The sequence below is a fragment of the Fusarium flagelliforme genome, assembly GCF_020744385.1.
Source record: "Fusarium flagelliforme strain FIESC 12 MPI-CAGE-AA-0113 chromosome Unknown B0J16scaffold_4, whole genome shotgun sequence".
Taxonomy (NCBI): domain Eukaryota; kingdom Fungi; phylum Ascomycota; class Sordariomycetes; order Hypocreales; family Nectriaceae; genus Fusarium; species Fusarium flagelliforme.
In genome coordinates, this window is record NW_025763506.1 from 1,372,850 (window position 1) to 1,400,371 (window position 27,522).

The 27,522-nt window shown below is 49.1% G+C and overlaps 14 protein-coding genes across 14 annotated transcripts; 7 read left to right on the forward strand and 7 right to left on the reverse strand.

The window, feature by feature from the left end:
- Window positions 1-202: 202 nt before the first annotated feature.
- B0J16DRAFT_384127 (ring hydroxylating alpha subunit-domain-containing protein) lies at window positions 203-1,385 on the forward strand (the record flags this gene model as incomplete). Its single annotated transcript, XM_046131391.1, has 2 exons — window positions 203-1,020; window positions 1,067-1,385. 2 exons carry the CDS (start codon window positions 203-205, stop codon window positions 1,383-1,385), a joined length of 1,137 nt encoding a protein of 378 aa, XP_045982698.1.
- Window positions 1,386-1,458: 73 nt separating this feature from the next.
- B0J16DRAFT_286636 (glycosyl hydrolases family 31-domain-containing protein) lies at window positions 1,459-4,188 on the reverse strand. Its single transcript, XM_046124110.1, has one exon. The coding sequence runs from the start codon at window positions 4,110-4,112 to the stop codon at window positions 1,572-1,574; it is 2,541 nt and encodes an 846-aa protein (XP_045982699.1). The 5' UTR covers window positions 4,113-4,188; the 3' UTR covers window positions 1,459-1,571.
- Window positions 4,189-4,681: 493 nt separating this feature from the next.
- B0J16DRAFT_286640 (uncharacterized protein) lies at window positions 4,682-6,919 on the forward strand. The gene is made up of 5 exons (XM_046124111.1): window positions 4,682-4,799; window positions 4,848-4,877; window positions 4,930-4,961; window positions 5,011-5,070; window positions 5,126-6,919. The coding sequence occupies exons 1-5, from the start codon at window positions 4,704-4,706 to the stop codon at window positions 6,888-6,890; spliced, it is 1,983 nt and encodes a 660-aa protein (XP_045982700.1). The 5' UTR covers window positions 4,682-4,703; the 3' UTR covers window positions 6,891-6,919.
- A 30-nt stretch (window positions 6,920-6,949) lies between these two features.
- On the reverse strand, window positions 6,950-8,445 carry B0J16DRAFT_124357 (aspartic peptidase domain-containing protein). The gene is made up of 2 exons (XM_046121660.1): window positions 8,103-8,445; window positions 6,950-8,049 (listed from the first exon to the last, which is right to left on the reverse strand). Exons 1-2 carry the CDS (start codon window positions 8,202-8,204, stop codon window positions 7,009-7,011), a joined length of 1,143 nt encoding a protein of 380 aa, XP_045982701.1. The 5' UTR covers window positions 8,205-8,445; the 3' UTR covers window positions 6,950-7,008.
- A 1,014-nt stretch (window positions 8,446-9,459) lies between these two features.
- On the forward strand, window positions 9,460-11,145 carry B0J16DRAFT_124368 (uncharacterized protein). The gene is made up of 2 exons (XM_046121661.1): window positions 9,460-10,976; window positions 11,026-11,145. Exons 1-2 carry the CDS (start codon window positions 9,483-9,485, stop codon window positions 11,128-11,130), a joined length of 1,599 nt encoding a protein of 532 aa, XP_045982702.1. The 5' UTR covers window positions 9,460-9,482; the 3' UTR covers window positions 11,131-11,145.
- Window positions 11,146-11,723: 578 nt separating this feature from the next.
- Window positions 11,724-12,122, reverse strand: B0J16DRAFT_384132 (uncharacterized protein; the record flags this gene model as incomplete). Its single annotated transcript, XM_046131392.1, has 1 exon — window positions 11,724-12,122. One exon carries the CDS (start codon window positions 12,120-12,122, stop codon window positions 11,724-11,726), a length of 399 nt encoding a protein of 132 aa, XP_045982703.1.
- Window positions 12,123-13,404: 1,282 nt separating this feature from the next.
- B0J16DRAFT_319866 (uncharacterized protein) lies at window positions 13,405-14,545 on the forward strand (the record flags this gene model as incomplete). The annotated part of the gene is made up of 3 exons (XM_046125536.1): window positions 13,405-13,823; window positions 13,883-14,433; window positions 14,523-14,545. 3 exons carry the CDS (start codon window positions 13,405-13,407, stop codon window positions 14,543-14,545), a joined length of 993 nt encoding a protein of 330 aa, XP_045982704.1.
- On the reverse strand, window positions 14,534-16,343 carry B0J16DRAFT_340847 (amino acid/polyamine transporter I). The gene has a single exon (XM_046127751.1). The coding sequence runs from the start codon at window positions 16,313-16,315 to the stop codon at window positions 14,756-14,758; it is 1,560 nt and encodes a 519-aa protein (XP_045982705.1). The 5' UTR covers window positions 16,316-16,343; the 3' UTR covers window positions 14,534-14,755.
- A 227-nt stretch (window positions 16,344-16,570) lies between these two features.
- B0J16DRAFT_124374 (fungal-specific transcription factor domain-containing protein) lies at window positions 16,571-18,662 on the forward strand. Its single transcript, XM_046121662.1, has 2 exons — window positions 16,571-16,727; window positions 16,778-18,662. The coding sequence occupies exons 1-2, from the start codon at window positions 16,659-16,661 to the stop codon at window positions 18,626-18,628; spliced, it is 1,920 nt and encodes a 639-aa protein (XP_045982706.1). The 5' UTR covers window positions 16,571-16,658; the 3' UTR covers window positions 18,629-18,662.
- Window positions 18,663-18,696: 34 nt separating this feature from the next.
- B0J16DRAFT_362635 (FAD dependent oxidoreductase-domain-containing protein) lies at window positions 18,697-20,377 on the reverse strand (the record flags this gene model as incomplete). Its single annotated transcript, XM_046129826.1, has 3 exons — window positions 18,697-19,608; window positions 19,659-20,197; window positions 20,302-20,377. The coding sequence occupies 3 exons, from the start codon at window positions 20,375-20,377 to the stop codon at window positions 18,697-18,699; spliced, it is 1,527 nt and encodes a 508-aa protein (XP_045982707.1).
- Window positions 20,378-20,832: 455 nt separating this feature from the next.
- On the forward strand, window positions 20,833-21,703 carry B0J16DRAFT_414473 (acyl-CoA N-acyltransferase; the record flags this gene model as incomplete). Its single annotated transcript, XM_046133453.1, has 4 exons — window positions 20,833-20,894; window positions 20,950-21,001; window positions 21,078-21,317; window positions 21,371-21,703. 4 exons carry the CDS (start codon window positions 20,833-20,835, stop codon window positions 21,701-21,703), a joined length of 687 nt encoding a protein of 228 aa, XP_045982708.1.
- A 509-nt stretch (window positions 21,704-22,212) lies between these two features.
- On the reverse strand, window positions 22,213-23,359 carry B0J16DRAFT_384138 (uncharacterized protein; the record flags this gene model as incomplete). Its single annotated transcript, XM_046131393.1, has 2 exons — window positions 22,213-23,140; window positions 23,268-23,359. The coding sequence occupies 2 exons, from the start codon at window positions 23,357-23,359 to the stop codon at window positions 22,213-22,215; spliced, it is 1,020 nt and encodes a 339-aa protein (XP_045982709.1).
- Window positions 23,360-24,231: 872 nt separating this feature from the next.
- On the forward strand, window positions 24,232-25,125 carry B0J16DRAFT_340850 (class I glutamine amidotransferase-like protein). Its single transcript, XM_046127752.1, has one exon. It carries the CDS (start codon window positions 24,297-24,299, stop codon window positions 24,999-25,001), a length of 705 nt encoding a protein of 234 aa, XP_045982710.1. The 5' UTR covers window positions 24,232-24,296; the 3' UTR covers window positions 25,002-25,125.
- On the reverse strand, window positions 25,124-26,381 carry B0J16DRAFT_384140 (uncharacterized protein; the record flags this gene model as incomplete). Its single annotated transcript, XM_046131394.1, has 4 exons — window positions 25,124-25,510; window positions 25,561-25,769; window positions 25,821-25,959; window positions 26,007-26,381. The coding sequence occupies 4 exons, from the start codon at window positions 26,379-26,381 to the stop codon at window positions 25,124-25,126; spliced, it is 1,110 nt and encodes a 369-aa protein (XP_045982711.1).
- Window positions 26,382-27,522: the final 1,141 nt, after the last annotated feature.

The following is a 27,522-nucleotide window of genomic DNA, read 5'->3' on the forward strand; positions in this document are numbered from 1 at the left end:
GCGGACCGACACGGATTCTTCCCGAGGCTCCGCTTACCAGCGGGATCTGTTCGGATTCTCCGTGGAACGTTCCCGACCACGGCTTGGAGACAGTGGCTGGAAATATTAGCACAGCTCAGATTGTATCTAGCCAAGCCTTCAAGATAAAAGCAGCTAAACGGTCTCCATTGAATACCCACTTACTCAAGGTATCCTTACCAACATGTCGTTCCATGTCTTGTCTTCGATTACTCCCTACATCCTTACTCTAGCAGGACTAGCTACACTCATACCTGTGCTCATAAAGTACTTCCTATCATCTCGTTCGCAGAATGTGACTGGGTCCAAGTTTGTCCAGGACCTCAAGTCTACAGCCCGAGCTTTGCCTTCCTCGTGGTACAGGTCTAATGAAATTTATGAGCTAGAGCGCCGAGCCATCTTCTCTAAGAAATGGATTCTTGTTAGCCACAAACTCAGATTCCCTGAGACCGGCTCCCGTGTGGAATTTCAAGAGGCTGGTTTCCATTTCCTTCTAATCAAGAGCAAGCAGGGGAGCATTCAGGGCTTCCACAGTAAGAATGAAGATGGACATTCTGCAAAACCTCTGAGGCCTAACAGTCCCAAAGATTTCAATGAATTGACCAAGGAGCTATCTCCTATCCATATTCGCGTCGATGCCAAAGGATTCATCTGGGTCAATCTTGATACATCAAAGAGACCTGAAGACTGGTCAGCCGAGTTCAGAAACATCGACAATATGGCAAGACACGAATCCTTCAACTTCGAGGACTATCACTTTGACCACACGTGGGGCATGAGCGGCGATTATAACTGGAAGACACTAGCGGATAACTACAACGAATGCTATCATTGTAAAACAGCTCATCCTGATGCCGCGGCTGTAGCGGACCTCTCAGCCTATCGAGTCGATACCAAGGGTGGTAACATCGAGCACTTCGCCAACACGACCGCAGAGGCAGAAAAGTCTGGCTTAAAGATAGTGAGCAACTATTACTTTCCCAATGCTTGCATGACCGTCTCGTAAGTAGAACCTCTGACACACATGATTCAAGATCTGACATAATAGTCCCAACTTCTTTTACTTGATGCGTTGCGTCCCTACTTCGGCCAGTCACTGCTCCATGGAATATGAGGTTTATCGACACAAGGACGCTAGCGATGAAGATTTCAAGACGATTGATGAAATGTTTAAGAGGATTCTCGCTGAGGATAAATGGCTTTGCAACAATGCTCAAAAGAACCTCAATGCAGGAGTTTTCGTCAACGGGGAGATGCATCCTAAACTGGAGCAGGGGCCATTGTATTTTCAACATCGGATTCGAGGTATTTTATTTGATCAACACATGCTGGAGAAGAGGGCTGGGAATGGGTTTCATCTTGCTTAGGAAAATTGGAAAGATTAATCGAAGACTGATTCCAGTCGAAGCTTCGCCGACTTGCTTAGCCACAATCTGAATACGACATTCTAATACTTGCTATAACATTCGCAGAGCAAAATTGGTATCAACAAGATGTGAGGAGAAACAGTGAAAACTTCATTGGCTAGTCAATCATTACGCTTTTAGAAACAGCTACTTAAGCTCGAATCGCATTTTACCCTCATCATTAACTCCCAGAGACTTAACCTCCTTTCCATCCTCGCTAACAACCTTCCTCAGATCACCAGACGGCAGAATAACAACAAGTGTCTTCCAAGGCGCCTCGAAGCCAGAGCTCTCATCCCGAGAGAACTTGACCTTGATCTCAGACTCAGTAGCAGTGTAAGAAAGAGCATAAGATGAGATCTTGTTCTTGGTAACCACTGATGTACCGTCGTCTTCATACCACGTAGTCTCGTGCCACTTGCCACCCTTGGACGCCTCCTGAGGGGGGAAGATCTCGACAGCTCGGTAATCGTCGAGGGGAAGGTCAGCGACGTTCTCCTTCTCGCCGGGAGAGAGAACTTGGACGTCTCGACCGACGGGGATCGCGCGACCGACCTTGCCGATGACAGCAATACCGGCACCGTGCCATTCAGCATCGATATCGACCCACTGGCCAGCCTCGAGGTATTGGTAGGGCGCGTTAAGGTTCAAGTAACCCTCGTCATCCTCAGATGCCTTGGGGAGGTAGATCCTGGCTTTGCTGGCTCCAGGCTGGGACACACATCCGATAAGCATGGAGTCACCGAACCAGTATTGCCCCTCTCCATCGAGAAGGTTCCACACTTCGGGGTCAGACTCGTAGCCCCAACCGACCCATCGCTGAGGAGGCGCAGCGGTCTTGTGGCTTTCAAGAGCGAGTGAGTAAATGTAAGGAATCATAGCGTAACGACGTTTGATAGTCTTGCGCACAAGGTGCGTGATGGAAGGATGCATCCAGGGCTCAATAACATCACCGACAGAGTTATCCTTGCCAGTCTTGAAACAGTTGATAGCGAAGCGGGGAGAGTAGATGCCCAGTTGAATCCATCGAAGTAGCAGCTCCGGATCAGGCTGGGGACCTTCGAAACCGCCAATGTCATGTCCGTAGCACTGCATCAGAGACAAACCGGCATTAAGACCCAATGCGGTAGATCCTCGCATGCTATCCCAGCTAGTAGTGTTGTCACCACTCCATGAACTGCATGCGTAACGGAGAGTACCAGCTGTGGCACTGCGTGTAAGGACGAAGGGTCGAGAATCGGGGTGAACAGCCAAGAGAGCATCGTGCGAGGCCTTGCCGTTGAGTTCGGTGTGCAAGCTGCGACCCCAAAGACCGACCTGAGGACGCTTCTCGAGACCTTCGGGGACATTGAGCTTATCCTTGCCAACGTTGAGAGCACATTCCCACTCATCGTCAGGAATTGTGTATTCGTTGTTGTCGTTCCACATACAATCGATACCCTCCTCGGCAAGCTTCTTGATACCATTGTACCACCAGTTGTAACCAGCCTCAGAAGTGAAGTCGATATGTCCACCATCATCTCGCTCACCACCACCAGCGCTCCAGAGCTTCGTGACAGCGGGCTTCTTGGTATGCGAGTCAACGAACAGACCACCAGCTTCCTTCAGCTTCTCGTACTCGGGGTGGGATGATGTAAGGTAAGGCTTCACGTTGGCGATGAGACGCATACCCATCTTGTGGTAGGTCTTAATCCAGTCCTCAGGGTCAGGGAATCGGTGGTGGTTCCAGGTGAAGACGTGTCTGTTCTTGGGAGGTTTCTCGGCCACAGTGTAGCCGGAGGACATTTGGTATGCTGAGCAAGGGATGTCGTGATCCTTCATCTTCTGTGCGAGCTCGATGAGAGCTTCGCCTGCAGGTGGGCTGTCGAGCATAGAGTACTTCATACCACCAGACAGATATCCAAAGGCCCAACGAGGCACGAGAAGAGGATAACCGGCCAGCTCAGCGTAGGTTTGAACGATATCCTTCAGAGTCTTGCCGGTGATGATGTACTCCTCAAGACCACCAAAGTCCTGACGGTAAACCTTGTAGAAACCCCACATACCGTCCATCTCAGAACCGATAGAGTACTCGCCTCGGGTGTGGCTGGTAGAGAACATAGCGACACAGCCTTGAGGGGTAGCGTTGATCAGAAGTGGGATGTTCTTGTAGAGAGGATCTGTTCGGTGGACATCATATCCGAAACTATCCGTCGCAGATAGCTGGAATCGACGACCAGAGAGATCCATTGGCGCAGCCTTCTCTCCAAGACCAGCATGGAAAGTCTTGCGGTTATACATGGTATAATGAGCAACACCATCGCCGTTCATAGTGTAAGACCTGTTGGGGAGATCCTGAAGAATAGGATCTTTTCCTTCAAAGCCAACTGAAAGAAGAGGTGTCTCCCCAGAGTAATCGACGTTGGCAATGACATCGCCAATCTGGATCTTGGTGCCTTTCTCAGAAGAGGTCACATTGGGCTGAGCGCCATCCAATTTTGTCTCAGCGCGGGGAACACTGGGATGAGGAGGGGTAGGATGAGTCGCAGATGTGAAGGTTGTGCGGAAGACATTAGGTCGGACAGCTTCGAAGGAGAATTCGAAGGGAAGACTTGAGTCGCTACACTTGAGATGGACTGAAGGAGCGGAAGAGTCTTTGGTGGAGGGGTCCTTGCCCCAGTATGTAGGGATACGCTCGCGTTGAGGCATGATGGAGATATGTCAATGAGAATAGAGACTGAAGATGCAGAATGATGATGAATGCGGGGAGCGCTTCTATTTAAATCTATATGATGTTGAGGTCTAGCGGGGAATTGTTCTCGAAGATGGCCTCATTGACAAGTGTTGGGCGGGCTTGGTGTGCATTGTCCGACGTTGGCATCGGAAAATCGTGGTCAAGTCCGTAGCTCGTGATGGTTTCTTGCCGGGTTGTTAGCCGAGTTCGGACAAAATTGACCAAGTCCGAACGCTAGCCGACAGTCCCCATGGGGTAGCGACAATGCATGTTCACGCTATCAAGGACCTGTTTCTTTTACAAGACTGTCGATCCCTTGCTACAAACGCAGTTTACTGAATACTAAATGCCACGACTCATATAATGTCACAGAATCACTGCATACAACCAATTGGTAGGAAGAAAAACGCACCAAGATGAAATTGGGCCTAGCCATGGCTAGAGCAATTAGACTCCACAATATGTTCGCGTGACCCTATCAAGTCTGTTCCCAATAGCCGCACTCACAGCCGTTGTCTCATCCCCCGCATTATCAACATCGGACATTCTTTGTTATCACCGTCAACATGGTAACTAATGAGACGGATTCCCCGACTATCGGACAACCAACTGCCGAACCTGCACAAGGGTCTTCGTCTCGTGCTCGTAAGAAGCGAATTCCGGTATTGGCACCGCTTCATCTTTGTTGCATAGAGACTAACCCAGGGTAGACATCATGCGGTTCATGTCGGCAGAGTAAGGTACGTAACAAGACGCATGCGTTCTCTGAGAACGTATTGACGGCGATTTCAGGTGAAATGCGATGGCTCACGGCCTTGCTCGCGGTATGTATGTCAATACTTTTGGGCTGGATGGTGTACTAACAGCCTTTAGATGCCAGCAGCTTCAGAAACCGTGTAACTTTGTCCAACGGCCCAAAGAACCTCACGAATTGTTCGTTGCCATTTAGATGTAAATGAAGTACATGACTTACTAATTGGGAGAGCAGGAAGATAGAGGAACTCGAGAAAGAAATCCAGTTGCTCAGGGCACGACTCCCACCAGAGCCATCTCATACAGCCCGGCCATTCCCCAACGACTATGCGCCCGACAACCAGAGATCACTTCCATTCCATTCCTTAGAAGCCTTCGACACTCCAGCAAACATCAGCTACGCCAATATTCCATCTCAATTAGCAGTTTCAACAAGTACAAGCTCTCCGGAGACAGCATCGCACTTCCCAAGACCACAAAAACGGCCAAGATCATCTTTCGAAACCGAGACTCCTGCTGCCGCAAATATCTTCAACGACGACGACCTCAGCACTGAAGAAGCAGAGTTATGCTTCAACGCTTTCTTCTCAGGCTGCGATCGGTATGTTCCTGTCTTCGATCCGCGATATGACTCTCTTCCCGCGATTCGGAGTAGAAGTGACTTGCTGTTCACTACCATCTGTTCAGTAGGATGTCGTGTTCTCAACGGAACAAATTCTAGATGGCGTACACTTGCATTGAGGACCCAGCGTATGCTTAACGCTGCTATTGCAAATCCATCGACGGGCAATCTCGAGACTGTACAAGCTTTACTCGTTCAGGCGTGCTATGCTGGTGAAAGGGCAATTTTGATAGCGATCGCGACACGCATGGCGATGGATCTTGAGTTTACTGAAGCATATGATACACTCGTCGCCGAATCGGTCTTGGGCGATACATTATCCAACGGAGAGCCCGCTACACTTGAGAACAACTATACACGTATGAGAAAAGCGCGAGTATGGCTTCATCTTCTGGTCCTGAGTTACATCCTCCACGTCGATGCCGGGGGTGTACCCACGTTCAAATTCCGAGGCGCTTCACGACGATGTAGGATTCTTCTACAAAGTCCATTCTCTACTGGCATGGATCACTATCTCTTCGCTCAGGTTGAACTAAATGTTCTTCGCGCCAAGATATACGCGTCCTTGCCTCAACGGGCAAACCTTAACGATAGTGAGATCATGGATTTGGTTAGAGATGCCAAGCTTGATATCGATGTCTGGTTCCATGACTGGATACGTATTTCTCAACCACATCACCAAACTATGCCATGGTTCGTGCCAAATCTATCCGTTCAACGATGTTGGGCTGATAATATGGCTCTTTGTCGCGCCGTACGAGCTGCAGGCGTGGAGAACGTGAATGTCATGTCGCCAACGCAGAAAAACATCCTCGACATGACAAAGGCGTCACTAAAACAGCATCTCGACATTATCATCCAAGAACCTCGACTTTACCTCAAAAGTATTCGGTATGCTATGGACTTTGTCTGGGCGAAGAATACGTTCTGCTGTTTACTTCTACTCAAGCTATCAGCTCTTCTTCCAGACGGCGAAGATCAGCAATCGCAGCACGACCTAGTTGCTAAAGCAAGTATTCTACTCAATGAACTAGAAACTGCTGTTGCTGGTGGACTCAAAGGCGACAGTCGATCGAATACGAGTGTCTTGTATCTCCAGCTTCTGAAGAAGAGCATTCAGAAATACAAGAGAGGGCTTAATTTGGACACTAATGACTCTACAGAAACCGATGCCACGGAAGAGCGACGAGATGGGTACACCGACCTCGAATCGTTTGTGCCTGACCAATTCGTGTTTGAGTGGGACTTTCCTGGATTGACATTATTTTCTTCGCCGATCAATGAGACAGCCTGGTTAAATGAATTATTGACAGGCGCGCAAGACTTTGGGGAGAGTGGAGGCAGTATAAATTGGACGCTTATAGACTTCTCGATGTAAGACAAAGCATAACATTCAGGATAGTAGAGTGTTTACGATGTAATATTGACACTAATAATTATGCTCATCTACGCTTTTGCATTCATGTCATGACAGAGCCATCAATCTAACTAAAAGCTTAGAAACCTTCCTTGAGGTAACCGAAAGAGAGCTTAGGGTCTTGGTATCCCTTGTCACCGGGGAAAATGCTGTAGTCCCAAACGGTGTAGAAGTTTCGGATGAATCGGGTACCAATAAGAGCATAACCCTCAGGACCGTCATCGAAAGGAGGCCAGCAAGCGTCGTCACGGTTGGCAAAACCAGGAAGCTTGAGCTGATCTCCTCGGACAGTAATGTTGACGTTGTTATCGTAGAATCCGACATTGAAGGTGACGGACCAATCCTTGGTGAACTCGCTGCAGAGGGGGACGTATTCGTGGGCGAGAATAGCACTGTAATTCATGCCAATAGACTCGTAGAGCTCGTCGATGTAGGACTTGGGGATTGTGATGCCAGAAGCGCCAGTGTCGAAAATGGTGGTCATGCCATATGTCTCGATCTTGTGGCTCTGGTTCTTGCCTTGGTGGCCTGTGAGGCTGTACAAACCGGATCGCCAGACGTCGAAGTCGCCATTGTTGGTGCCGATCTGGAAGGTCATCAAGTCACCCTCGACGTACTTGTCCTCACGAGATCCTCCGAGAGTGAGAAGGCCGTTGCCAGGCTTTCCGTTGGTGTCATCGCCGTCGGCAACGGAGTAGTAGATGCCGAACTTGGGCTCATCGACGAGCTTCTGTCGCATCATGGAAGAGAAAATGGGGGTGGAGTTTCCATCGGTGATGCTGTCGAATCCAAGACCCATGAAACCAGCGGCAGGGAGAGAGGACCAGTTGCTCGTGTTGGCAGCAATGAACTTGGAGTCCCAGGTCAGGCCGCCAGCTGAAAACTTATCCTGGACGGTAGGGCCCTCGACCACACCTCCGAGGTAATCGATAGTGGCGTCATCTCCAGTCAATTTTCCGGTGGAAGACTCAGAGATGTTGTATCCGGTTCGCTTGCCCTTCAAGGCGTGTACGCAATTCTCGGCGCAATCGGCATCGACCATCCAAGCGGAGGAGCTTCCAGTGTCGAAGAGGAGCTGGAACTTTTCGGCAGGTGTTCCAACGTCAAACTCAACCATTTTCTAGTCCAGTTAGTCGATACTCCAGAGCATAGTAGTTTGCTTAGTATACGTACATAACCCCATTTGATGAAGACGGGCAGGTCAAGGACAGCAGCCGAAGCAGCGCCCACGAGAGAAGAAGCCAAGACGGCCTTGGTGAAACGAGTGGCAACCATCTTGATGTCTTTACTTTGATATCTTGAAGGATGAAGGGTAAAGATGATCAACTACAAAAAGAGAGAAATGGTGTATTCCTTATAACCAGTAGCACGCTCTGACCGTCGAGACGTGATGTGCGCCGAGTAAAATTAAGTGGGTTGGGTACTCCATTAACACGAGCCAATCTCGGTAGATCCGGTCTATCTTTAGACTGCGTCGACTCTTGGACAGTCCTTTCTCAGCAGTTCATGCGCTTCATGACGATTTTTGTCATGAATTCGCGCCTGAGCTTTTAAATAAGGCTAGACAGCTTCTCATCGACATGACTAGTTTTGCTAGAAGGTGGCGGCATTGAGGGAATGACATCACGCCTCCTTTGACACCAGTCGGCAGATGTGGGCGCGCCCAGCCACTAGCTAAACTTGCCGCCGGCGATTATAATCAACGGATGAGGGTGACTAAGGAATAAGGCGAGCTGGCGAGCTGGCGAGAATCTGAAGATGGACTCAGACCTCGATGGTCACAAGGCTCAAATTGAAGGGTATTTTACCATGGCATTGCAAGGGATCACCCCTTATGCCATGGTGACCCTCTGCCCGAACCATTCGTTCATCCACGATTTCTTTACCTTGATGAGGTTAGCGTCACTAGGTACGATGAAACCTCTTGGCAGGTGGGATCTTCAGAGTGGGATACGAAGGTGCATGACTCGCCGGCAGGCACAAAATGTCAAAGGAACGAGGTAATGCAGCATGGGAAAAAGATAAGATGGGCGGGCAGTAACAATTTTTGTAGCTGACGGCATGACGGCATGTTCTTGCTTTCTTCTGGAAAAGTTCGATTTTCCCGGCACTTCGGATCAAGGCTTTTGCATGACAGCGCTAGTGTTTGACTAACCCTGAGTAATCATGGCTATGCAAGGATGTAGACCTGGTTTTATCCGGCTATCCGGAACTGGCTTGGACTCAGGCACTCACTGCCGACATGCTCAGAGATAATTCTTTTTCCTTTAGGTTAGGCTGGAGAAGAACTGTCAAGTTGAGGTGGGAACAACATGTTTTATAATAAGGGTCCTTTCCTGACTAAGTATTTGTGTTCCGACGCCTTGGTTCTTAGTTCTCGATTTTTCCCACGATGAAACCTCAAAACAGGGTTCCGGGAAGACGATGGAATGGGGCAAGTAAATGAGATCCTGAAGAGTTTGTTTAGTATATTAGAAGTCAAAGAGTGCCAATCCAAATTTGAACATTTCCATACCAACTACCAACTATTCACGTTCTTTATACTATACCAAAATGCGCTTCTTTGCTCTCTCCCTCGTCGCGCTGTCGACTTCGGTACTGGCCGCCGACTGCGACACTGGCTACGACTACATCGTCGTTGGTGGTGGCCCCTCCGGTATCATCACCGCTGAGCGACTTTCCGAAGCGAACAAGAAGGTCCTCCTCCTCGAGCGCGGCCAGAAGGGTCCTACCATCGAAACCGGATCGAACCACACTCTTCCCTGGGATAAGTCTCTTACACCCATCGACGTCCCCGGTCTTTCAGCTGCTGTCGGTGGTCTTGATATTTGGAATGAGTACATGTGCGATGACACTGCTGGTCTTGCCGCTTGTGTTCTCGGTGGTGGTGTCACGGTGAACTACATGGTCTTCGTCCACCCTCCCGAGCGCGACTTCAACGACAAGTGGCCCAAGGGTTGGAAGTGGGATGATATCAAGCCTGCTGCTGAGAAGCTGTATACTCGCAACCCTGGTACTCTTGTGCCTTCCAAGGACAACAAGAAGTACGACACTGGTCTTTACAAGACTCTGTCCAAGTTCCTTAACAAGGCTGGATGGAAGTCTGTTGATATGATCAAGCAGCCCAACGAGAAGCACCAGGTCTACAGCTGGCCTTCTTGGAACGTCCAGGATTCTCTTCGTGCTGGACCCGTCAAGACCTACCTTCCCCTCGCTGAGAAGCGTGACAACTTCAAGCTCCAGATGGGTACCAAGGTCATCCGTGTTGTCCGATCTGGCTCAGTTGCTAAGGGTGTTGAGGTCGAGAACGCCGATGGTAAGAAGGAGATCATCCGCCTTTCCAAGGGTGGTCGTGTCGTCCTCTCCGCTGGTGCTCTCTCTACCCCCCGTCTTCTGATCAACTCTGGTATCGGACCCAAGAAGCAGATCCTCAACGCCAAGAAATCTGGTGTGACTCTTCCTTCTCAGCGCAACTGGATTGATCTCCCTGTCGGCCAGGAGCTTATGGACCACCCTATCTTCTCCTTCAACGTCAAGACTGATGGCAAGTGGGGCATGCTCGACACTGACAGCGTTCTTAACGGTACCGATGCCAAGAACATCAAGCTCTTTGAGGATAAGTCCTCTGGTGTTCTCACCCAGGGCCGTCACCGTCTCATCTTCTTCACTTCTCGGAAGGGATCTGATGGTAAGACCCGCTACTTCCAGGGTTCTACCTCCGCTGCTGGTGAGGGTGTTATCTCTATCAAGGTCTACATGACCCACGGTCTCACTTCCTCTGGTGTTCTCGGTCTCGGTGAGGATGGCAAGACTGTTTTCGAGAAGAAGCCTTACCTTACTACCGAAGCTGACAACAAGGCCGCCAAGGCTTTTGTTGAGGAGTTCGTCGCTTCCATCACTGATGCTTCTACTGGATACACCCTTCAGGGCAAGACCAACGCTACCGCTATTCTTGCTGCTCCTGAGAACGGAAACCACTACGTTGGTACTGCCAAGATCGGCTCTGTTGTTGATACCAATGCTAAGGTCTACGGAATGGACAACCTTGTAAGTGAATCTCTATATCCGTCGCTATTCAGAAACTAACAGAAAACAGTTCATTACTGATGCCAGTATTCACCCCGACCTTGCCACTGGCAACATCCAGACTATTGTCATGGTTGCTGCCGAGGCTGCTGTTGCCAAGATCCTGGCCAACTAAGATTTGTCGACAGTGGACTATAAAGTCTATTTAATTTCATAGTTAATAAATGTGATAACTCACTGTTTCATCATGTTCAAGTGACCTGCTTTGTGATTTGGTGCTCTTGTACCAAGACGCAGGCCATGAATAACAGGTACATACCCACATCTACGTCCTTTTTGTACCTTTTTGTGATTGATAACCGAGGAGCCTTTCAGCGGAAGACTCCTATGTCCACATTAATCTCCGTAGTGCAGTGCATGTCCCGTGTCTTGGCTCTCCAGTTCTCCAGTTTATCCACAGTATTATCACGAATTTCCTTTTTTGCAATAGTTCAGATGATAAGAACATTACCCTGTATTACTTTTACCCTGTATTACTTGAATGTTAGAGCACGATTGAACATGTGCGGTATGATCGAGCATTACAACTGAGATGGTGATAATCTCAACGAATTCCGAGACATTATTTATTTTATTTCACGAGAAATATCAACTCAGGCGGTTAAAGCGTCCAGATAGCCTGGACATGAAATTTTGAAAAACTCATCAAGATAATGTGGTATTCGTTGCATACATGGCCTAAAATGGAAATAACATGACTGCTTCCACTTACTCGCAAGTGTAAGAAGCGTAGTAAGGTCCAGGCTCACCGCCCAAGTCAACAAGACACATGTATGTTCCATCGTCAGACAGCTTCGCATCCTCCTCTGCCTTCTCCTTGGTGTATTCAAGGATAACATCTCCATGGCAGCTAAGACCCACTCCGTTGTAAAGCTTCACGGTGCATCCGTCGTCCCAGTCCTTGACAAGCATGGCATTGAGGTCGTAGTAAGCCATCATGCAGTCGTTGCCCTGGCCGGGCTCACCGCCGGCTGAGTTGTCTGCGGCGCTACCCTCGGGCTTTGAGCAGACGTTTTGGGTGCCCCAGAACTCGAGGAGCCAGGCGTTGGTGGTTTGGGCAGTGAAGAGGGTCATAGCCAGGGTAGTGAGTGTGCTGAAGGCGTGCATTTTGGTGGTTGCTTGTGGTTGAGATTGGGAAAGTTTTTAAGAAAGGAGATTGAGTTTAGAGGTGGAGATTGAGTAGTCGTTTAATGGCTTGTGCTTGAAGGTTTGAGTGTAGATGAGATTGAGAGAAGGGCGGTTGATGGAACAAATTTATACACGTCCTGAGGACAGTGTTGTCACGGAATCATTTCTAACAAGACCGAATCGAAACTTGCTTCATGCATCAATCACGATCAGCGTCGAAGGATTCAATCCTCTTGATTGTATGACGCCGATGTCGTCGGCTCAACGTCGTCAAAACTTGTTGAATTGGTCCAAGTTCCTTAGGTTCCATGTTCCTGAGTGATCTGCAAACGGGCTTCAAAGAATTCACCGATCTTCCCATAACAATCTCTCCACGACCTTATCGGCTGTCTCTATAGTGAACTCGGCCGGTCGGGTATAATAGCCCAGTAAAAGACCGAGAGAGTCTCCTGATTCGACGTCAAAGGAACATGCCGTGCCAATGCGGGCAGTGACAGGCGGTTGCATTGAAGGATCGAGCTTTAATGAGGTTGATGTCTTGGATAGTAGCCGCTGATTGGTCGTCCAGTGCCGATCATGCCCTGCGCTCGGAGGTTAAACTTGTTTACACCTCCTCAAGGAGAAAGGTTAGATCCTTCAGCGGAGAATTACAAGGGACAATCCGCGCGCCATGACGACATTACCAGTTGTCTGTTACAAAATATTCATGGGGCCATACCTATTCTCCTTTGCTGCGCCCAGTCTTGGCGAATCCTTCAGGGGAGATAATCGGCAGTTGACCAGGGGGATTAAGCGGGTCACGGTCGATAAATCTCGCGGGAATCTTTTTCCTGCTATAGAAGGATTAGTGGATAAGATACCACATGGATTAGGACCATAGTTTTTGCTGATCTTCAAACTATCTCCACGAAAGTCAGACACGAGGCTGATTCCACCTCGATAAGTGGGAGGCGGAGAGGATCATCGTGATCGGGGGCTTTATTCGGGATGGGACAACATCCTTCGAATCCTATGAGTGGAACTTGTTGAGACTTTGACAAAAACGTTAATTCGTATCACGAACAAGACGTCATGGACTTCAAGTCTCAACTCGATGCATGTTGAGAGATGCCATGAGGGTATTCCGATCATCTATAAGAACCAGCCTCTGAGACTTGGAAATTAACTTTATCTTCATCACCAAGTCCAGCAATCACACAGCCTACCCATCCAACCTCAGCAATTTCAAGCTTTCTACCTGTATCCTTTACCAGTCTTCAAAATGATGACCAAGGCCTCCCTTTTCTCTATGGCCCTCGCTGCCATCCGGGTTCAAGCCCAGGTGCCTACAGACATCAACCTCTACAGCACCGAGTCTTGTGACCCTGACCCCAACGACCTCTCCGTTCAGTCCTTTCAGCTCGGTATCAACACCCAGGAGGACGATAATGGCGATGAGTACACTGGCTGCAACTCTGCCACCATCGTTCCCACTGGCTGGCCCACTACTGCCAACGGTAAATACCCTGTCTGGGTTGACACCTCCGCGTTTGGCGAGGGCTGTAGCATGCTCTTCTACCAGCTCGCTGGTTCCCAGGAAGAGGGAGAGACCTACGCTTGCCGCAATGGACTTTACCGCAAGGTTCAGAAGGACAAGTCTTTCTGTGCTGACTTGGAACTGACTCAGAAGTTCGGATACGCGTAAGTTCATACCTCCTTTCCATTTCATTCTCAGTGCATCTCTAACGCAACGATTATAGCTACTGCTGTGGCTCTATCTGCAACGACGATATCAGCAACTGGCCCTCCAAGCGCAGCGTCCCTGCCCCTAAGGCCAAGGATGTAACCAAGATCAAGCGCTCCCCCATCCTCAAGAAGCGCCAGGACGATAAGTGCATCATCAACCTCAAGAGCGAGCCCTACACCACCTTCGGTCAACAGATCCAGATGGGTCCTGAGGAGACCTGCGAGAAGGACCAGACCACCTGCGGACAGACCTGGACCTACACTGCTGGCACTGAGATCGTCAACACTCGATCCCACGAGGACAGCACTGAGATTGGATTCTCCGAGTACATCGTCTTTGTCAACACTATTTCCGACGGCTACGAGATCAGCAAGGGCGAGTCTGAGGAGCGATCTGTTTCTAAGCAGATGGCCCCTGAGCCTGGGCACTCTGGATACCCTACCTTCACTCCTCTCCTCTTCTGCGCCGAGGCTGACCTTAGCGGCGACTGCTCTCGCGAGAACATCGGTATTGGTGACGGAGAGATTTGCATTCAGAAGTACCTCCCTGGTGACGTTCCTGACGGTGAGTGGCTCATGGTCACCACCGACTAAGTTCAGACACTGGTACTCATAAATTGGGGACTAGCAATGAGCTATGACTTTGGGTTCTAGGCATGATGGAAGTGGATTTATAGTAGGACATAGTAGAGCAAGAAACTACAATGTTGTATAGCTTCAACGGTATATATGTGGATCGATATAATGAAAACCTTCATAAGAATACTGCCAATCGTGCAACCTTTTAAAAAAAACACACAGTGATGATGCATAAAAAGGCCTGAGTATGCGGTGATAGTAATCGATCAACTATTTAACAAGTATAACACCTCATAGAGAATGGCAACCTAGTCTTCCAGTATCTCCTTCACTTCGTAATTCCTCTTTGCGTAGAAGAACCATAAACATACGGTGAGGACACCAATGCCACCAAGTACAGCCGATGCGTAATTCATCTGATCAGCTACGACAGACTTGTAGTAGGGAAAACAGTAGAAGATAATAGCAACCACAGTCCAAGCTAACATTGTGAGATTGGCCAGAAGTCCAAGTCTCGGATACCAAAACGGACCGTGTTGGAAGTTGGATCGACCTTGAATGAGCATAAGAATAGCGGGAATGCTGTAGCTGATATACTGTAGCAGGATACCTGTCGAGATGAGAGAGTTGAAGGCCAGTTCTGAGCCAAGGTACAGGCACCCAAAGATGGCAGTGCCCGAAGCAGACCAGATCAGTGACCAGATGGGAGTGTGTAGTGGCGATGGTGCAAGTTTGCTGAGATGGCGATGGAGAGGGAATCCAGCTTCACGGCTGATGGTCCAAGCAAGACGAGATTGCCAGGTCTGGATAGACCAAACTGCACCGGCTGTGGTGATCAGGACCGGAACCCAGAGTCCTACAGCTGCCGCCTTACTCTCCGTGATACGATAAAATAGTGCCACGGCGGAGTTGTCATCGGCGCCATCAATGCCGCTGACATTGGTCAAGACTGAAATAACAACCAACAGACCAGAGACGAAACCAACAACAATGGTCCACATCAAGGCCTTAGGGATATCGGTCTTTGGTGAAGGCATCTCCTCAGCGAGGTGTGTGGCGACGTCCAAGCATGAGAAACTCCAGTTGGCTCCGTTCATACCGATGATGAATGCGATACCCTTCGGCCATCCAGATATGTTGACAGACTTGGTGAAAAAGTCCTTGGCCGGTATATGTGTATCGGACATCGCAAAGAGAGTAATGAATATGGTGACAATGGTCAAACAACTGAAAAGCAGCATGACTTTCGATATCTTGGGGAGAGCGTGCTCAAAGCTGGCGCAAATGACGGTGATGATGTTGAGAAGCTGAAATCCAACAAATCCCATCCACCGCTTATACACAAATGTAGGGTCCAGCAACGAGATTATAGCACAAGCACCCACGGGAACCGATAAACAGGCAGAGGCACCGGTGGCAACAGCAGCTATCCAGCTGATGACCGCCGTGAAATAGGATAAGACACGGCGGTATCTAGCCGGCGCGAGACGGTTCACCCATACATATTGACCGCCAGGATGTGGCATGGCTGATACCAGCTCTGCGAGGGTCGTTGCGGTGGCGAGACCGACAAGAGCTTGGATCAGGAAGCCCCAGAAGAAGAGAGGTGTTCCGCCCATGGGCAGAGTGCTGCCGAGCACGAGAAGGAGACCGACTGCGGTGTTGGTAGTTCCATAGCCGATGCCGAGAGCGGAGAGGGTTGTGAATGGCTTCACGGACTGGACTGTGACGTCTCCATGGCGGAGCGAGCCGCTGTGGCCGGGTTCGCTATCGTTGTACTTTTCGTCGGACTTGTCCGGCATTATCGAGACTCGATTGGGAGATGTATTTGACTCCATGTTGTTGGTCGCATTCATAGGGCAATGCATCTAGATCTTGAAGACTGGAGAACTCATGGCAATTAATAACCCCAGCCATCATGTCTTATCTCAAAGGGTAAGACCCCAAGAGTTGAAGCCATGGCGAATGGGGAAGTGCGCTGCGTGGTGTTAGTGGTAATCATCTGAGACTAGGATGAATCCGGAAAGTCTATGCGAGACTGAGCTTCGGCCAAATCGCTAGCTGGAGCTTATCACGCGGGGTCTTATCAGCTCGCGATTGACAGTCCGGGGAGAGAAGCGGGGAAGGAAATGAGAGAGTACAGAGGCCGAAGAGAGCGACTGTTCCACAGATGTCTTTCAGAACATTCCTTGATGTTTGACGGATGCCGAAATGAGTTTCTCACCGAAGACATTCCATGCCAAAACCAGAGGTGGATGCGTCCGATGTAAAGCAAGAAAGGTGAAGAGAGCCAGACTTTTGGTAGTGTCTAGTCTAATTGAACAGCCCAGATAAAATGTGACGAGAGAAAGCCCGCCTGTAGCCGTTGCGAGAGCCGCGGTGTTCAATGCCCTGGATACGCACTCAATGTACGATGGTCAAAGAAGCATGAGGTGCGCGCGAGCAGACTTCCCTCCCAACCAATGCCAAGCTTGTCGCAACAGAATCCATCGTCCGATGTGCCGACTCTCGAAATACCAGGTGAGGATGAGACTGGACAATATCAGGCTGTGTCCTGGTTGAACTCACCAGACCAATGGAGTTCTTTGACAGTTATAAATCCACTTGACACAGATGCCACTGCTTCTGCTCTTTTAATACCAGAGGAACAGTCAACACCATCTCCTGTACCTAGTTGGGATTGCACTGACCTGAATGGAATGGCCTGGGCTGATGTTGGAGGGAGTTTACCGTCGCCGTTCAGTGTAATTCAACAGCTCACTGGACCTCAAATTCTGCAAACTGAACTGGTATCATCTCGAGGGGAAGTTCAACCACTGTCGCCTATGTCAGAAGCTCTGTGTCAAGCGGTTGATACACGCCAATCACAGCGAGAGGATCAAGTTGAAGAAATACCACGACAAATACTCCACATCCCGACCGCCCTATCAGAGTACTTCTTTACAGAGGTTATCCCTCTCTATTGTGTATGGGACAGCAAGTCGAACACCATGCGCAGCATAGTCGAAAATATGTGGCAGTCGTCAGGTGCCCTTCACCACACCATACAAAGCATGGCAGCCGCTTGTCTATCAGAGACATTTCCTCACTTGCTTACGATCGCCCGGCAGGAACATAGTCTAGCATTGGAATATGTCAAGAACAGAGAGGAATTCCCGGTGCAGAAGCAAGCCCTAACCCTGGCGATGACTTTCTTAGGGCATACGTCAAGCTGGATTAGTCCAAATAACCTTGCCCCGGATATGTATCAGACAAGCTGTAAGATGCTTGAGGACATGAACGAAGGTGATGGGAACCCTGCAACCTCTTTCTTCGCTGGAACCATGGACTACTGGGGTATGCTACTGGCATATCTGACCGACAGCGAGGAATCGGATGTTCCGGACACAACCTCGGCGAGTCAAACGAACCTGATAGAGCCACATCCCTACTGTGGCATATCTAACCAAATCATAAAGGTTCTCAGAAGTATCGGGTTGCTCATCTTTCGCTACAGAAAACAGATGTCGAATATTGGATTCATGACAGAGCGTCACGTGGACATATTCAGAGATGCCCTACGCCACGCAAGACGTTTAGAGCGAGTCCTTCTCGCGCACCGACTGCCTGACCTATCTCAGATCCAAGACCCCGGTGACCCCCAAACATCCTTGATCCACATGAAGCTCATGGATGATGCCTATCGCCATACTGGGCTGTTGCAGCTGTATCGTGTCTTTCCAGATTTGCTCATTGAGCGTTATGCGCCCTGGGATAAGACCAACATACTGCAGCCTGTGCCAGAGACTAAGATCCCCAGTGCTGAGGAGAGACAAGTATGGCTCACAGAATTGGCTTTGCATGCGATCAAAATATTGGAGGAAATCCCGTTTGAGTCTCGTACTCGCAGCGCTCAACCCTTCATTATGGTCGCTGTATCTAGTGAGCTGGTGATCAAATCTGAGCAAACATCTGGCTATGGTGGTTTCGCTTGTCTTGACCAACTGCCGCTCCGAGTCAGCAAAGCTCGCAAGTTTCTGGCGTCACGGCTGGCAGCTTATACACATATACTGCCATTGCAAAAGACGCGGGCCATCTCTCAGTTGATCAATCACATTTGGTCGGCGCTCGATGCTGGGGAACAGCATGTTTACTGGCTGGATATGGCGTACCAGAAGAAGTTAGGCACTATGTTCGGCTAGATAGTACTCAAAAGCCCTTTAAAGGAATTTAATCTATAACGATACTTTCTACCAGTAACGACTGAGGTTTAAAGCTTTGCCTCCAATGGCTCCGAAGCCAGTCCAGCAAACTTATTAACCGTAGCTTCAGCCGTCAATTGATTTTGAAGACGGTCTTCGGTGAGGAGATAACACTGTGGAAACCAACCACTGACATCCTCTCCCAGCATCATCTTCATCAGAGCTTCGCCGGTCAGCCAACACTTGTCCATGCCATACCCGTTGAAGCCGGCGGCGATCCACTGCCCATTATCCTGAGCACTCCCGGTGACACAAGCAGGGACTTGACCGACAATAGGCAATCCATCAGCAGTATGACCCTGAATGCCGGACCATATCGACTCGATCTCCGAATTATACTCAGTGCCCCAGCCCTGGAGGAAGAACTTTGGAAGGATAGTTGAAAGAGCTTGTACTGCTTTGTCAGGCACATATGTGTCATCCGCGGTCAAAATATCTTGCGTGTAGGCTGTTTCGTTTCCGATCCAAATTCGTCCTGTCAGAGCATTCTGCTGGAGATAGTAAAGACCTGTGTCAAACAATCCTGTTCGGGCATCAAGTGTTGGCTTGTGCGATAGACTCCAGGACTTGGATGCTCCTACGTTCTCGAGCTTTGGTCCTGGCTTGTGGACTGACATCGTACCTCTGAAAGGATATATCCTGCCAGCAAGTTGAGGAAGTAGATGTGATGCGTGTCCGTTGGTGCAGTGGATTACCTTCTTGGCCTTGATAGCCCCGCGAGGTGTTGTGACTAGATACGGGTAATCTGAGTCGGTGTCGTCCAGGAATTTGACCTGAGTAACCGGTGTATGAGTTTCGATGGCTAGTCTATCTGGGCATCGAGCTAACAACCGCTCATAGATGCCAGTCAAGAGACGATACGGCCAGATGGCTCCGGCATCGTGTTCTACGGCACCTGATGCTCCCTTGATATTCCACCTCTGCAAAAGGTCAGCTTCGTGGCAAGTATCCCCAGCAAATATTTTCATACCTCCGGTACATCCTCCGCGTCGACAATTCGATGATAAGTGCTACACTCCGGAACGTTCTTTTGGAAAGCCAATACTGAGTTTCGGGCAGCAGCCCATGTTTCATCATCCCCAACAGCCATTACCTTTCGCACATCACGGATCTGGCAGTTTTCTTGGACCTCCTTGTCCATAGCCTTAACCATATCCATCACATGCTGGATGTTCAAAACACTAAATCGTGTGATTTGCTTGGCCGCTTCGAGTCCATGCTGTTGGGCTAGAGGACCAAACGTGTGACCAGCAGCAGTTACGAGATGTCCGCCGTTCCGCCCTGTTGCACCGCTTACAAGAGTACGCGCTTCCAGCACAGTGACATGAGAAATTTTTGCAGCTCCGTGCTCGAGAAGCGTTTTAGTGACGCTACAACCTGTGATTCCAGAGCCAATAACGACAAAGTCCGTATGCTCCGGCAGTGCCGTTGACTGGATGGATGACACTGTGGGATGAACTGGGACCTGCCAGGCAGATATTGTAGGGTTTGGACGAGGCAAGCCGGGGTCTTTCAAAATAGCCGTAGATACATTGGCCATAAACTGAGACATGACTGAACCTACGAAAATGTCAAATTTTCTGTCTGTGTATTGGTTTGTGATATCAACATACTGTGAGTGGCCGCCGCATGTCCCGCGGATGCTTGAGCAGAGTGTTTCATATTTTCCGTCTCAATACTAGAGTCCATAGCGATGAGGATTCAGGAAGAAATTCTTCTAAAATGCAAATGAAAACGATAACGGCACTGAAGTGTGACCCGGAGCCTGTTCGAAAAGAATATGACCGTCTACAGACCTGAAAATTACCTCTATGAGACGTCTCAAGCCGCTTGTAGACTTCACAAGATAACTAATTATCTGCTCGCTCCTACTTGCTCTTTCTGGGCGGAACATGCGGGCGCGTGCAATGTCTAGATGGCGGGGAGGTCTCAGCTATCATCTTGGCAATCTAGACCGATTAGGCAAGTATGTGCGAAGCAGATTAACCTGCATTCCACCCCGCACAATCACTCCCTTGGTATACCGAGGTTTAGCGCTTGTAAGCAGCTTATCATTGATCCTTACTCCAGTCAGTGTTACTGAGAGGAGACTGATCCTCAACAAATTCCGTCATCCGAAGTCATAGCTATTTGATCCTTTTACCATGGCCATATACGTGACAGATCTGAAAGAAGAGGATATTCCCGGCGCAGTGAAAGCTGTGCAGTAAGTACCCCACACAAATGAGTGAGCAAGACCTGACATGGCTAATACTTCCAAGGGAGGCATTCGCAGGAGATCCGTATAATGAATGGGTGTACGATCACAAGAATGTCAGTCATCTTCAATTCCTTCAGATGACTTGATTTGTAGCTCGGAAATGTAGCTAATTACTTTGAGAGTTATTAGTTCAACCCCCAAAGAAATTCGGTATCTCTCGGTATCAGGATGAGATGGGGGATGCGAAACGGAATCTTCCACGTTGCAAAAGAAGAGGGCAACGACAAGGTCCTCGGCGTTGCCATGTGGTTACGTCCACAACCAGCAGATCAACCTTCGACTTGGAATGACTGGCTCGAAAGCTGGAGGCTGTACTTTGGACAAGTATGGATGAATCTAGTGTACGGACGTGGAGGACTCAACGTGACAGTAAGTACCAACTCACCTCCAATATCCTCCACGCCTACTCATTCATCTCACAGAGATACTATATTTGGAAAGATGCGCAGGCCAAAGCCCAGTCAGATGTTTGGACTGATCCTCGAGGATATTACTTCCTCAATATCATGGTTGTTCTGCCCGAGGCCCAAGGGAAAGGTGTTGGAGCAAAGATGATGAAGGTCGTTACCGAACAGGCCGATGCTGAGAACATGAAATGTTATCTGGAGTCAAGTCGAGACAAGCCAAATGTGGCTATTTATGGCCGTTTCGGATTTAAGTTGCAGAAAGAGATGGTTTGTGACGATAACGGGGACGCTATCACATTATTTACGATGATTAGAGAACCTGATGCAAAACCAAGCGATGGTAGATAGAGGGCACTTCATACTGTCGCAAGCTTACGACAAAAGAATAATAGGGCCTATATCCGAATGACTCTGAGTTACTGGAGAAGCTTACACCCACAGGCCTCTGTAAATTTGACGACAATGGCCAATGCAAGTGCTATTATTCGTGAGACTGCGTACAAAACATACTTTGCGTTGGATAGCGGAAATTTTGTTAGCGTTGAGGTTATTGGTTATAGGAACTTGATGTATTGGATATTTAGAAACTATAACATTTGTCCGTGTAACCTTAATCCATCTTCAGGGAGGCCTTTGACACAAGTTTTACACTACAGGCGTGCAAAACGTATTCGTAAGGTTACGATTTGTGTCGCTGAGGGACATAGCAAAAACAAGTCAACTGAGAGGGACGACTAATTTATCTAATCATTGGTAATTCCAGCAATGTTGACCAATTTGATAGCTTCCTCCTTTGACAACAACCCTCCAGAGACCGAATTGCTTCTACCATTGTTGAGATCAGCAGACCGAACATCTTACTGGGAGCCAGTGATGCCACACTGCTCGTTCGTAGCAGGAGCAATGCAAACACCACCACGACTACAGCAAGTATTAGTGAAACACCTCTGTCCCGTCGGGCAGTTACTCGAGGATGAGCATGGCTGGAGACGCGTACAATTAGTCTCAAGCATACAGAGACTGTCACCCTCTGAGGTGGCCCAACAAGAGCAGAGCGAGTCGGAAGGACCACAGGGGCTTGACGGAAGCCTGCAAGATCCTGGAGCATTGCATGTTGCGGGGTCACCCAAGATGAAAGGGAGGGTAGATGCTGTGCCTGTAGGAGTAGTGGTTGTTGTTGTGGTAACTGTGGTAGAGTTGGTTGTAGTGATTGTAGCAAAAGCAGTGGTTGTTGTTGTCTCCGTCTGCTGCTCGGTGACAGTCTGTGCGACCACTCGGAACTCTCCTGTTATGATTGTGGGTGTTGGAGTTGGGGTACCTGCGACGGCAACTTGGTCGAGTTTCTGGTTCTTGCGGCTATTGTCTTCCTCTGTTCCCTCTTTCTTGTCACTGGCACTTTTCTCTTTGGGATAGTCCTTGTCACAATCACAGTCCTTGCCCTTGGGACATTCAGGCTTCTTCTTGTTGTAGTAGCGGGCCCTGTATTCCTCGTATTCATCGACCTTGTCTTCGTGGGAGACCTTCTTGGGCCTCCTGCCCTCCCAGTATGCAGCCTTGCCCTGGTCATCGAACTTCGGCTTCTTCTCCTTGTAATGTTCGGTCTTGTTCTTTTCGTCATTCTTGGGCTTATTGGACTTCTTGTGCTTCCACCAGCCATGCTTATCGTCCTCATCGGGGCGCTTCTTCTCCAAGGAAGGAAGGCAGTAGCACGCATTGGCAAAGTCGATCAAGTCCTCGCAAATATCCTCGTACTTGTCGGGGACTGAGCCTTGGTACCGAGCAGCCCTAAATATGTGTTAGATGTGATGATGCTTTCAAGGTAATAGGGCGCACTTGCGTATTTCCATGCATATGGGCAAAGTTTGCACAATCCTTTTCGTAGCCATCAATTGAGGTGATCTTTATCACACACTTGGTGAAGCAGTCAGAGTCTTCGTTGGTAACAGCCTGAACTGCACTGGTCGAGGTGACCATCAAGGTCACAAGAAGCTTGAGGGAGACCATCTTGTCAATTGGCAAATGCGATGTAAGAAGATTCTCGAAGGAGGAAAAGGAGAAGAGGAAGGCATGGTTATTTATGAACTCAATTGCCCTCTCGGGGATCCCATGCGTGGCAGAATAAGCCTTTGGCTCTCATCAATATCGTTGTCTGGATAGGAGGGAGCGAAGCAGGCTTAAAGCCTATCGCATATCAACCTCTTAACAGTGAGCTCTCCCCTCTCTATCAGACTTAACATCTCAAGAGGCTTCAATGATGATTACTCGAGTATCCATACCCGTACGATACCCCTCATCTGTGTATCGCATTCTTCCAATGCCATGTCAGAAATTATAAGTCATGATATCACCAGAACCTCAACCAGCAAAACCATTCGTGGTCCGCTCAGTGGTAATTCGGACATATCAAAGTCCGCACTCAATACACCGAACTCCTCCCAGCTTCATGAAGTCTATCGGAAATTGGACTCCCAACATTTTCATTATCCACATCCTCCAGTTTTAGCTCGTATTCTCCATCTAGAAGCCGTTGTACTAAGCCGCACGTCAGGTCCGAAACCGTTTTCGACGTTGCCGGCCCACACATACAGCGACAAAGTCCGGCCTAGTCTTGAGTTAATTCAATATGGTCCGGAGGCTCATGGACTTTCCACTCTTGGTTCTACGGCATTGGATCTAGCCGAAACTTCGACAAGGGCATTTAAGGCACAGCGGCCTCGTCACTGGATGGTACCCCTGACACAAGATCCACTGCGACGACAAGGATCTTGTAAGTTCCGAATGCCCTCGGATATAAACAATGCCTTCTGTGTCCTTAAAAGAATCATTTGCATAGACTCCTGGCCTCTTGTCATCTATATAAGGCTTGCTGAATGTGTATTCTCGCTTTCAATTTTCATACCAACATACACTTCATCTTTCTTACCACTCCAAACTTTCCATCATGGCTCCTATCCAATTTGGCACTCTTCTCTACGACTTCCAGGCGCTCGACGTCATAGGTCCCATTGACGTTTTCAACTCATGCAGCAAGGAGTACCTGCAAATGTGTGGGCCCATGATGGAGGTCGACGCAGACGCAATGTCTCGCGCCAAAGACTTCAACTTCCACTACATCGGTCTTAACCAGGACCCTGTCACCATCGCCCGCAAGCTATCCTTCTTGCCGACAACCACAGTGGAAGAATGCCCCGAGCTTGACATACTCCTTCTTGGTGGTCCTGATCCCAGCACATTTGAACTTGATCCCAAGTACGCAGAGTTCATTCGACAACATGTCGCAGCTGGGAAGTTGCTTCTCACTACTTGCACTGGAGCCATGCTCGCTGCACAGACGGGTGTCCTAGATGGCAAGAATGCTACTATTAATCACGGTGCCGTTTCCTTCATGAAGGCGAAATTTCCCAATGTCAAATGGACAGATGAGAAGAAGTGGATTATTGATGGGAACATCTGGACTTCTGGCGGTGCTGTTGCTGGAATGGACATGTGTTCGCAGTGGATCATTGAGAATTCTGGACTTGATGTGCTTATTTTGGGTTCATCTCTGTTGGATTATGAGCCCCGGGATATCGATGGTATTCTCAACGTCATTCCCAAGCGGTTTGATGAGAATGGAAAGCAGCTGCCCACTCACGTCTTCAAGTAGAGACAGTCAGAACGGCTTCACCGATTGCATCTGTGCGCTCCAAAAATGGTAAACTCAAAACTATACATTAGCTCATTCTATTGGGTATATAAAATTACACTTCAAGCTTGCTCTCCAACTCCTCATCTTCGTGGCTCAGATTCTTGCACCGTAAACTCCACGTCCTTCTTAATCCCATCCGGCATCGAAGGAATAATCTCATCCGAGCTAGCGTCGCCTCCACCGTGAATATAAACATTATGTTCGGAACTCACAGTGGCTAGTCCGGTGTCTGCCCGACCGCTGCGACTCCTCCAGCCTGAACCCCGCCCGTCGTCTAGCATGATGCTTCCAGGTTCGGCACCTTTGTATTTTGAGCTGACGTTGTTCGAGGATAGGAGTGAGCCGAAGAGGGGTTTGAGTTTCTGGCGCATCCAGCCCCATGTGCCGGGGAGGTTGGAAGTTACTACAGCGACGAAGGATTCTCGGACAGCCCATGAGGCGCCTTCTTCGGGACCTGTATCAGGGTTCTGTGTCTGTCAGTACTGAGTTTCTTGGGTGGAGGCTGGGTGGGACGTACCTGGAGAATGAGGAAACATCGCAATAGCCCGGCGACCATGACAAAGATAGCGCCAGAGAACAGAACTAGTAAGCCGTATTTCTTGACTTTAGGAATGCGGGCTCCCCATAGCATGGGGATTGGGATGGCTAGCAGGTAGATGTCGGTGGTAATATTGAGGCAGACAATAACAAAGATGTAAATCTTCGACAAGGCTGGTTGGCAGAAGTCTGAAGCTGGTCAGCAGGTTGATTCGAAATTGAGCGAGGTTCTTAACGTACTGCCCGGGTTGGGATAGATCTGCCAAAAGTGGTTGAATGGCTGACAGCTGAAGAGGATACAGCAGATGATAGCAATATATGTCGCGGCAATGAATGCAAAGCCAATATAGATCCGTATCTTATAACCCGCAAGGCCAGCCTAGTATAGTCAGTAATGATTCTTACGTGGCAGACTCCATTACATACCGTGAGTCGAAAGTAGAAAGCGCACAGCGCTGCCTTGACAACCCAAAGCACCGAAGCATACATAACCCAACCAGCAACTTGGATCTTTGAACCACCAACCCTCCATGCATATTCATCACTGTCTGGCGACAAAGCTTTGCGTTCCTCATCCGTCATACCACTATTCGTCAAGCCACGGAACTGCGCGCCGACAGTGTATGCAAGAGCCGTCTCGATCGTGTACGGCACAATGACGAAGAGCATAAGCCAGTCATCAGCCTCGAAGTTTCGTATTCCGACCTGTCGTAATCGTGCGTATGTTCGTAGGAAGATGATAAGGATGCCAATTGATAGTAAGGTGAACGCCTCGACGACGAAATCGGCGTGGCTCCCCATGACTGCTAACACAAGGACCAAAAGCGAAAAAGATTCATGCACGAAGGGACCGTGATCAACGGGGTATGCAGACTCTTTAAGGGACCTAACAATCCACAGTCTATAGCATAAGGTTAATCGCCGCCACTCTTCAAGGAACATCCATGAATCAAGGGTCCGCTCACGGGGCGTTTATGTATCCATATCTGCAGCACCGGCGTCTCAGCTGTGCACAAATGATAGACGACATCCACATGCATTGATCAATGAGTGAAGAGGTGCCGCGTACCGGGAATTAGCTACGGACGAATGGCGGCACTAGGAGCTGATCAGCACAGGCGCTAGACACATCAGCTTGCGGGGCGAGTCATTACGGAAGCTCCGTTATTCTGAAGCTCAGGCTAGAAACTGGAGGGTGATATCCTTGGAAATGAATCAGGCATTCGTCTCATGTACCTCACCAAGGAAAGGATTGGTCGGTAGACGGCAAGACTACAGTAGCTTGTACGTCAGGGGTGATCATCTTGTGTTTTCCACGTGGCTGAGAGCAAGCCTCAATGGATGACTTTCCCAATGAAGAAAAGCATTCAGAGTCAGATGAAAAGAGTCGAGTCAGAACGAGGCCAAGGGATGATGTAGATCAGATCTGTTCACCTTCCTTGTTTCGTTACTTCTGAATGTCACGTATCTCCCGGATCGGCGCCGTTCCGTCTCCATTCTCAGGGGCCAGGGGCAGCAATTGACGATGCGCATCGTCAATGGGGCGCACCAGACGACCTCTCGCTGCAGTCGCGAGGCTGTTTCGTTCTCGAAGATTTCCAGACATCAATAAAACATGACGACTTCAACATTCGGTAACAGATCCGAATAGCGAAACGATTGTTTCGAAAATCATTGAGACAATCGCCGTTAATTGTGCGACTTGTCATGAAACGATCTTCTGGACTGCTTGGTTTGCTTTAATGTGGCGATAAGATCAGCCACTATAACATTGGGCCAGGCCCCGCCACACAGCGCAGCACTTCAGCTCACAGCTGAGCCAATACATGCACAACGTCAACTTCTTCACCTGCTGAATTGATTAGGGTTCAATTCATGACAGGGCTCGGAATGATTTAAAGAAGCAACGGTCGGCCGACAAGAATTACAAGGGTTAAACTGA